General features: G+C 33.4%; 1 protein-coding gene across 3 annotated transcripts; it reads right to left on the reverse strand.

Annotated features, from left to right (window-relative positions):
• Window positions 1-1,110: 1,110 nt before the first annotated feature.
• On the reverse strand, window positions 1,111-7,217 carry LOC122294091 (E3 ubiquitin-protein ligase CHIP). 3 transcript variants are annotated; one of them, XM_043102551.1, is made up of 8 exons: window positions 6,856-7,217; window positions 6,613-6,680; window positions 6,392-6,455; window positions 3,383-3,454; window positions 2,259-2,389; window positions 1,925-2,078; window positions 1,687-1,797; window positions 1,111-1,593 (listed from the first exon to the last, which is right to left on the reverse strand). In XM_043102551.1, exons 1-8 carry the CDS (start codon window positions 6,967-6,969, stop codon window positions 1,468-1,470), a joined length of 840 nt encoding a protein of 279 aa, XP_042958485.1. In that variant the 5' UTR covers window positions 6,970-7,217; the 3' UTR covers window positions 1,111-1,467. The 3 variants fall into 3 exon arrangements, with proteins under 3 accessions (XP_042958485.1, XP_042958483.1, XP_042958484.1); XM_043102549.1 differs by having other exon boundaries at window positions 6,609-6,680; XM_043102550.1 differs by lacking the exon at window positions 6,613-6,680.
• Window positions 7,218-10,822: the final 3,605 nt, after the last annotated feature.

The raw sequence follows: 10,822 nt of genomic DNA on the forward strand, positions 1-10,822 counted from the left end.
CTGTAAAACTTTTTTTTCTTTTTTATTTGGAGAAAGTGGTGATTGATTGATGATTTGATATAAAATGGGGTGACCAAATTGTCGGTAAAGATTAAAAAATAAATAAAGTTGGTCTGACATGAGAGACAACAAAAAAAGAGGATGAAAGGGAGAGGGAATCAATTACGCGATAAGTAATCTATTTGGATTGGGTTCCATTTTATAACCGAAAGAGTCGGACATGGTCAAGGTCGGTGGGAGAGCTAAAGATTACACAAGTGCAGCAACTCATGTTTCTTGGAGCTAAAATAATATTTAATATTTAATGGAAATTGACAGCCCAATTAACGCCGGGGAGAAGGGGGGAGGGGAGGAGACAATCATGGAAAAGATGCAACAGACTTGAAGCTTTCATGATATAATATTCCTCATGGATTATGGGAGGATGCGAAAAAGAAGGTGTTATCCACTTTGTTATAAATTAGATATCAAGAAAATAAAACAAAGCGTTATTAAAAGTGAAAATTTATTCTAAAAACTTTTGAAATCCAAAAAATCCTCAAACTTACTGATATATCCTTTACAATTATATTAATTTTACATACAAACATGTGGCCATTAGCTAAACAAATCCTGCATCAACATAATCTATTCAGTGTTTGAGTACAACAAATAATTAGGTTGGTTTGAGTTTTCAAGTGGATTAAATTTTAAAAATGAGAAATTTTATTTACAATCCTCAATAGATTGATGAATGGGCTTGCATGAGCAGTCCCGATTTGAGGGCTATATATTGACTAACTTTTTAAAAATTGATCAAACTTTATTTTCTTTGTTGGTAAAATGGTGTTTGGTGGCTCACCATATAACAAAGGATAGGATCTAAAATATTCACTTAAAAATCAAATAGCAGGAATACAGATGGAACAATCAAAACTCTTTAAAGAGTCAAAAAACAGGTCCCGAATATGAATATGATCTGATTCCCATATCAACTACATTGTGGCTTTCCTCCATAGACACAGCTTCTGCTGCCTGAGCATGGTGAGGTTGGCATTCTAATTTCTAGCATTTATTTGAAATGTGCTTTTGCCAAAAACACAGCCTTGGAAGCAATCAAATAAGCCGAGCTAGTGTTCCATTTTCCTTTTCTATTATCACTAGGGTCTGGTAATCAATCTGTACAAGCTAATGACCAGGTGGTTATGACAGTATACAATTGAGAGAGAGAGAGAGAGAGAAGGGGGGGGGGGGGGGGGGGGGGGGGGGGGACCTCAAATGACTGAAGAATCAGGGCATCATGACTCATACATTCAAGACAATGCACGGAGATAGAGAGAGAGAGAATGACAGATGGATTATGCATACAAAACGCCTAAAATCAGAGACTCCACCCATCACATACTGATAGTGCAGCAAGAACCCCATCAGGGTCCGCCTATTGTGCACAACTATCAATTCTATGACTTCCCCGATGAAGTTCAATTTTCAGTCCATCTTGTAGGCCCATCCGTGTTTATCTAGAAATGCCTGCACTGCTTCCTTTATGGCCAAGTTTGGTATCAGCTGGGATTGATTTAGTGGTTCACGAGTGATTGGATCAAACTTGCCCACCTGAATTGAGTACAAGTACGATATCAGCGGGGATAGAGGAAAGGATATTCAAGAACTCTATACTGTCACAATACAGCTAAAAGCAAAAATCACCTTCTGAAGATGTTCAAGAATCACTGCTTTCTCGTATGTAACCCCACTTGGAGTGATGACGGGATCACGCAAAATATCAAGCGTTATTTTACAACATAGATAGTCTGGCACCTTATGTACGCAATCAGAGTTCCCACCACAGAGCAGAGAGGGGAAAAAAAGGTTCCCACCACATAATTAAGTAACAAATAATCAGAAAAAAATGAAAAACCATTAGAGAGGGTTCCCAAGTCCTCACCTCTGCCGGTGTGTCAGCTTCTGCAGCCTCTCTAAAAACTCTTCTTAAAACCTCTAACTGTTCCAAGTGAGAAGTAGCAAATTCATCTACGAAACCTTCTGTTTGAGAATCATCAAGAAAATGTTTTTCTTTAAGTGCGGCTTCACAAGCTTCTCTGAGACCAAAACAGCAATTTTGTGTATGAAACAGGGAAAAAAAAAAAAAAAAAAAAAAAAGCGCATAAACCACAATGAAATAGCCACTCTTCCAAAATAATAGAGCCACCCTTTCCAACTTCAATTTTTTTATAGGTAACTTTCCAACTTCATAGGTGAAACTCACTGGGACAACATACTTTAAGTTTTGCAATTCCCACGAATGTTTTGAAGATGCATTCTCCCACTCCACGTATTTTGCTTTGGCTATTTCCTGCCAGATAACCTCCACCATGTAGCTCTCAGGGTTGGCTCTTCCAAGATCCAAAGCCTATACAGGTGAATTTATCAGATCCCAATAAATTATGATGTTTGCAAATTTCATGTACATATTGATTCCAAAAAAGAGAAAGTAACGGCATTAGACATATTATGAAATTTCCAGCCAGTAGAGGGGGAACAAGGATATGTCCACAAACTCTGCAATTTCCTGGCCTCAATTACAAGTTTATTTTCCCCCCCTTCTTATTTACTCTCCTTCCACAAAGTCTCAACATTTTTAATCTCACCCATACCATCATCTGTGACCTGCTTTACGGGCAACAAACCCAACTGGCACTTACATCCACTAATACAGCCAACCTCCAATTTTTTTTTTTTTTTCCCCCCCCCCCCCCCCCCCCCCCCCCTGTCGAGTAAGAATTTTATTAATAGCAATTTAGGCAAAGTCCAAATACACAGAAGGTATACAAGAAAAGACACCTAGTTACGAAGAAGAGGAAACAAATGATTGACCACCAATTCATTAGGCATATATATATTTTTTGATATCAGGGAACCTCTCCAAGGTAGGGCCCTTCGGACCCACCCCTGTAGAGTAAACCCCGGTCCTATGCACCGCACCCTCGGAAGTTTTCCTACACGGAATTGGTTAAATCGCTAGCTTTTCACCAGGGGGTGTGGCCCCAAAAGAATTGTTTGCACCCATGAGGTGTTGAACCTTGAACCTTGAGGGGAGTGATACCCCAACACCAAGACCTTCAACACTTGGGCCAACCCCTTGAGGTTATATTTCATCATGCATATTAGTTGCAGTAACAACTTTGGATGCAACAAGCTTAAACAAAAGTGGTAAACAAGCATAGAATTTGGGAACAAGATGTATCTGGTCTGTGAATCCACAGCTAACAAGAAGTAAAATGTTTGCATAAAACCATGGTAAAACAGTTCACCCAAAGATTACTGATAGAGAAAAATTGTCAGGCCAATGGCAACTGCGAAAACAAATATTCAAGAGCAATAAAGGACACAAAGTAATTCATACCTTCTGCAGTTCTTTGATTCCTTCAACAAATTCTTGTCTCTGTAGTAAGGCAAGTCCCAACATATAATGAGCCTGTGATTTAGCAAATTGTCAAACGATCTCTCTGAGATCATAAAGACTCGGGCCTTGTTTGTGTAACAAGGCATTCTCAAATATTTTCTTACCAAACATCACTCAAACACAAAATACTTTTCAATTTCAAATCTTCAACTTTTTCATTTAATCATTCCTAATCATTACAACTTTCCCAAACTTCCAAACAAAACACAAAAAAAGTAAAACTTTTTCGAATTTCAAAACAAAAATAATATCCAAACAATATTTTAACTTTATAATATTTTTATTCAATTTTATTAAACTTTTTCTCTCTCCGTCCCCAAAACCCAATAAAACAATTTTTTATTCAACTTTTATACTATTCACAAACCATTTCACTACTATTTACAAATATTATGAGATATTCTAAATGTCCAAATGAGCCTTCGATCGAAAAAAACAAAATCTTAATACTAATAATAAACTAAAAAAGCATATAGCAATGACATTAGATGGTCTGTGCAGCCAATGCTTGTGGTAATGTATTTACAATCTTATCATCGGTGATTACACTGCTACCAACAACTTTCCACACCTTGCAAAAGAAAAAGAATTGTAGAGAATCTCCACCATTAAAATATTTTCAATTTGTTCTCTCCCTGGCTCGATACCTTCACACTATATCTCTCCCTAACTCAATACCTTCACACTATAAAGAGTGCCCTCCTCGTCTCTTGTGAGAATCATAAAAAGAATAAGATTATGAGATGCCTAAATCCTTAGCACCCCTTCTTGTCTCTCATACCAATCATCATCAATAGAAAATAAGGAATTTCTTATATTCTTCATGTTAAAACATTTTATTGCTTCTAACCTGAAAAGGAGGGGAAACGTTGCAGAGATTCTCCACCAGCACAATGGTTTGAGTTCATTCTCTTCCAACTCAATATGTTAAAGCTATATAGAGAGCCTCTTGCTGTTTCTTAGGAGACTCATAAGACGACAATGAGATGCCTAGATTCTTCATCAGAAATAAGAAATTACTTTACATTTCAGATTCTTTCTTCACCATAATATGCTTATACTATTAAGAACCCCTTGTTTCTAATGAAAGAAAATGCAAAAAGTAACCCCAATCAGAACATCTAGTTTACACCCATATCTAAAAAGGCCAAAAAGAGAACGGAAATTGAGCCTGCAAATTATCAGATGGGATCACTTACAGTAAGTGTATACAAACTTTACACATGGAACCTAGAGGATCAATAGTGAAATACCATAATTAAGGTACTACAAAAAGTCAATGATGAACTCTCCCCCCCATTATGATCTTAACATTCTCAAAGAGATGAAAAAATACCTCCGCACATATGTTGCACATAAAACCCATAAGTGCCCTCTTCGAGAGCATGATCCTAGCTCCAGGTAACAGGACCCCAAAAGTCCAGAAATGTTGCATGTGTAAAAGCCACGGTACCATACCACATAGCATGATGCTACAATTCTTTCACGAGACCATGAAAGGATCTTAAAATTTAAGTTTATTCATGCACAGAGCCACAGACACAAACAAATACACTCACTCACATATTAGCCATGAGGCCTCCTCCATAGGATGATATGATCATCCTCCAACATGATCCTATCGTTCTTTACAACAGGAAAAGAAAAATTGCAAAACCTCCACATGCAAAACCCATCCCAATACTCCATAACATGATGCTAAAATCTTTTCATGACATGAAGTGCATCATTCTTTATGCAAGCACACAACTGTCCATGAGGGAGGGAAGGTGAGCAAGCCATGAAAATCATCCACAACATCGCTCTACGTTGTCGGACACGCAAAGAGACACAGTTACACATGATCTTATCATCCTTTTGATAGGGCAAATGAGCTCCAAAAACACACCCATGAATTTTGATAAGTAACAAGAAGGGAAAAGCAACTCCAGGATCACAGACAAAGAAAATGAGCCTATCATCCTTGCACACATGCTGAAATGTGCATGCAAGTACGCACACATGCTTTTACAAGAAGAGAAGGAAGCTCCCATTTGTATATATGAGATATAACTCGGGTTTCTGAAATTTTTTTTTGATAAGTAATTTTATTGATATAAGGATGGGCATAGCCCAGGTAGCTCAGGTTTCTGACGTTGAAAGAGCATGAGAAACAAACAAGAGGAAGCGAAGTAGCAAACCAAGCATGGATACAGCACTGTCGAATGTTTGAAAACCACGGCCCCCATTTACCCACATGGATGAACATAATAAATAAAAGAACTAGCAGCTAGATGAAGCCATGATAATACATCATATATGTTCATATAAACCTACTATTTGAAAATCCAACAGAAAAATATAAAGTGCCGAAGAATGTAGATGACTATGTGGTACTCATCGTATGAATAACTGCTAGTGTTGGGAAAAAAATATCTGATCCATTGATCCTAATCCACAAGTGGGCCCAAATATATAGGGTGAGTTGAATCCATATGTCAGGAGATCTCTAGAATATTAATTAAATGCTTAAACTCACATCTTTCAATCAGCTTAAAATTTTGGAAAAATTGTTGATTAACCTTTTTAAAACCTGCTAAGAGAGAATTTGGAAGGCATCCTCTCAAAACTAAAAGTTCTAAACTTTATCGTGAATCATATATAACTACTTAAAACATCTCACATAATTGACGCATCATCTAAGCTCCAAATGAATTTCTCAACACAACTTAAACCGCTCTTTCTAATATAAGTCTACATTGTCTGCACATTCAACTATCAGCCAATATAACCAAAGCACCTATAGAGAAAATATCATGAGTGGGCGATTGGGGCTATAACACTTTCATCTATAGATTTGATTTGTCATTGTCAACAGTCAATTATGATTGACATCTATCAAAAGAGAAGAAACAATGTAACAAGTTAAAATAAAAGTTATGAAGTCGTTAAGGGAAAACAATTCCAAACCTTGAGAGAATTGCTGTCAAGCTCAATAGCTCTCCGACAGTCCTCCTCGACTTTTGGCCAATCACTACAGAAACAAACCAAGCACCCAGTGGAATCCAGACCAAAATCAAATTAAAAGACATAACCCAATAGAAAAAGAAAAAGAAACAAAAAATTAGCCAAAACAATAAAAGAACACAGAGAGATAGAGGGATAGCATGAAGATGAATGACCGTACATACTTCCGCTTGCGATGGCACAAAGCACGATTCGTCCAATACACAGAAACATTAGGGCATAGCGTAATCGCCTTCAAATCCGACCCAACCACCCAGAAAAATAAATGAAAAGAAAAAGATCAAGAACAAAGATTGAAAACGCAAAAGCATAGAAACTCCAAAATTGATCACCAATCCAAAAATAGAATAAACAAACCAAACCCAAACAAACCCATGGGTAATAGTTACATATCATTTGAAATATACCTCGGTATAAGCATCGATGGCCGCTCCAAAACGATCTTTCTTGAAGTACAAGTTGCCATCTTGCCTACACTGCTCCGCTTGTTTAGCCGATGAGAAGGCCGCACTCGCCCTCATTCTTCTCCCTGTTTCTCTCTCTCTCTCTCTCAGCAATCTCGCTTTCCAGAGATTTCCGAACACTGTATAGGAGTGTATATAAACGTATATAAATGGGTAGGAAGAGAGACAGACGGAACTCGTTCCGAAGATTACAGAGAGTTCAAGAGAAGTAACGCGAAATGGAAGAAAGAGACCTTTGGGCTTTGGCCCTTCGCATACACCCTCTCTCTCTCTCCTTGCTCCCCTCAAGAAAAACAGACAACAAACGAAGAGAAATAATATTTCTACCGAAAAAGTTTCCCGTGTCCCGATTCCGAATTTTTTTTTTTTTACTTAATGATTAAGAAATTTTTTTAAATAATATTATGATTCTTTTTATTTTTTTAAAAATATTTATAATAATTAAAAAAATAAAAAATAAATAAAAATGAAATGTACTGATCGGGATATTTTTTGGGGATGTCCTTCGGTGGCTGTACTGTAGAAGGACGAAACTATGCATCTTCTCTAACTAATTATTAGGTAATTCATGGATATGTGTTTTTGTCGTAAATTTTTTCTTTGAAAGAAGTTTGTCGTAATATTTGATTATGTGCATTCCATATGTATTGTGATATTTCTAATATATTTTTTCTTATTCTTCAATAAAATTCTAAAAAAATGATTTCAAATCTGATTATTAACATTTTTATAAGTATCTTATTATTAGCATATCAAACACATTAATAATATAATTAGGAAAAAGCTAGCGATCTCGCTGAGAGATCCCGCTCCACTCTACTGCTCAACCCTTTTATTTTTTAATACTTCGTGATTAAAAAAATATTATTTAATAATATTATAAATTATTTTTTTATTTTTTAAAAATATTAAAAAATAATATAAAAATAAAAAACAAATTTTTTTTTACCTAGCGGAATCCCAACGGTGGGTTAGTCCCACCCATATAATTAACATGAAAAAAGTTAAGAATATTTATAATTTTTTTATTTTTTATTTTTGCAAAAGATGTATACAATATTCAAATATAAAACTATAGTCACATAATATATATATATATATATATAAGTCTCGTTGAGTCCTTAATTTATTATCCTACTATAAAAGTTTATAAAATAAAAATACTTTTTTTAGTGCCTACTTCTCTTTTAGTTCTGCCATGTACAGAATGCCCACAAAGTCATCGCGCTCCACTAACGTGGTGGGATGCCACATCAAATAGTTAAAAAGAATAATTCTATTTAGAGAACTGCTATATTAATAAAGAAATTATATAAAAATAATATCATAAATTAACATAATTTTATTTAATTTATTAAATTTATATTATAATAAAAATAATTTTATAATCTGATAAATCATATCAAAGCATATCAATTTGTAAAATTATTTTTATATAATCTCTTTATGATTAGAGTATTTCCTTTGTATTTATAGTCTCCACACATCGCATTTATTTATTTGTTTTTGTAATAAATATATAGTGTATGGATGATAAGTAGAATAACTTAATTAATTTAAAATAAAATAAAATAAAAAATAATTTAAAAATATATAAAGTGTGTAGTACGAGATGATGAGTAGCATTTCTCAATTAAAAAAAAGAGAAAACATAGGAGTACCACTCCAAAAATCTCATTGTGCATCTTTGTAGTTCCATATCACCTCGCTTGAAAAGTAACCTTAGCCTCAACAAGATAGATCAATATGTTTTAGGCTCAGTTTGAATTGACACTTTTATCATTATAATTTTCATAAATTTTTATATAAAATATAATAAACAATTCAATTTTTTTTAAATTTACAATAATAATATTAAAAAAATAATATTATAATAATATTTTATTCAAATTTTAATTTTCATCTCAACTTATCTCAACTCAGTATACAATCCTAACCCAAGAAGTTTCATGGACTATTTGTGAGACAAACTAGCTAGATTAGAAAACATAAAACCTTCATTGATATTTGTTTAGAGAAACAGAAACGTTTGGAAATATTAATTGATTCTTCTTTCAGAATTTTCTCTCTGATGCTTCGAAGTAAACATCAATTAGGTTTCATACTCTTTGCGATTATTAAAATATGAAAAATAAATAAATAAATAAATAGAGTAAGAATTGTATGATGTTTTCACGCTGAAATTATTTCGGTGTAACCGGTCCGGTTCGGTCCGGTTTTAGACAAAATCTAGGACCGAACCGGTAGGTACCGGTTTTACATTTTTCAAAACCGATTACGCACCGATTACCCTCATAAACCGGTATTCCGGTTTTACCGGTTTCCGGTCCGGTTCGGTCCGGTTTTCTAGTTTTAATAAAATATATATTTATTATAAAAAAAATCTGTTTATAAAAAAAAAAAAAAAAAACTGCTATGTCAAAAAATTTTACTTAAAAAAAAAACTACTATATAAAAAGACTGCTATGCAAAAAAAAAAAGTACTATGTAAAAAATTTATGCTATTAGTATAGCTTTGGTATGGCTTTATATAAATTATATGCTAATATATATAATTTATATTTATCTACTAATGTCTTATGTACTTATCAAAAAAAATATAAAGAGTTTTAAGTGTATTAGGTCATTAAAATTTAGTAATAATATTTGAGTGATTTTCTTTCTTTTTAGGTTCTTACTTCTTATGAATCTATGATAAAATGTTATTAATAAATAATATATATTTATAATATTATATATTTAAAGCATATGATCAATTAAATTTTCATGTTTGAGATTAAACTTTTATTTTATAAATTAAAATAACACTATCTTATATATAATTATAATTTATATTATTATATATTATATATAAAAAATTATATATAATATAAAATATATAACATATAACATTAAATAAATAAAAAAATATACACATATTAAATAGTACCGGTCCGGTCCGGTCTAAAAATGGCCGGAACCGAAACCGGACCGGTTCCGGCCGGTTTTTCATTTTATGAAACCGGTTCCGGACCGGACCAGTTCAAAACCGACACAATCGGTCTGGTCCAGTTTTCCGGTTTACCGGTTAAAATTTACACCCCTACTGAAATATATAATTTTGTTCTTCTTGCCCTGGTTCACTATCGGAGTGGGTGACTAATCTGGTGACTAATCTTTGAGTGCTGCATTGATGGCCATTTGATAAAAGCATTTTCATTGGCTTGGCCAAAAATTGAATTATTTATGTAAAAAAGATCCACATTAGATTGTGCATATCTAAAACAATTTAAATTTCTACTATATTAGTTAGCTAAAGATGAAATACTGTTCATTCATCAAAGATCAAAATAGTAATACTTTCTCACTCTAACCAAACACACAGGATTTGGGAATCATACAACAAGCGGGCAAGCCTGTTCATCCGGTTCCAACCTGGATTTCTGGTTCCGGGTTGAAACCGGGTTTTTTTTTTTTTTAAAGCATAGAACCTTTTATTTCAGAAAGATTAAAAAGTATAATTTTTTTTAATATAGACCTATATTATATTGAAGATTTTTTAAGAAAAAACCCTCATGTAAAAGCCTATATTTAGTGTGAAAATTTTCTAAGAGATAATGTCAAAAAGCATAATACTATTTTCCAGAATAATAAAAATATATAAAAATGAAAAACTAAAATGCATGTAATCCACTACATCTTACATTATTTTGTTATTTACATATTACATTATAATACAAAATACAAAACTACAAGATGAATTACAAAATAATTACAAAACAATCATGTTTTCCATTGAATAATCATTGTCTACGCTAACAGCAGAAATATGTGTTATTTCATGATCTTCATTTCCTCTTCTCTGCTGCTTCAATCTGTTAAGCAGAAGCATAAATGGGAGAATTAGATAGCAATAAATTGAACTGATATG

The sequence above is a fragment of the Carya illinoinensis genome, chromosome 14, assembly GCF_018687715.1.
Source record: "Carya illinoinensis cultivar Pawnee chromosome 14, C.illinoinensisPawnee_v1, whole genome shotgun sequence".
Classification (NCBI taxonomy): domain Eukaryota; kingdom Viridiplantae; phylum Streptophyta; class Magnoliopsida; order Fagales; family Juglandaceae; genus Carya; species Carya illinoinensis.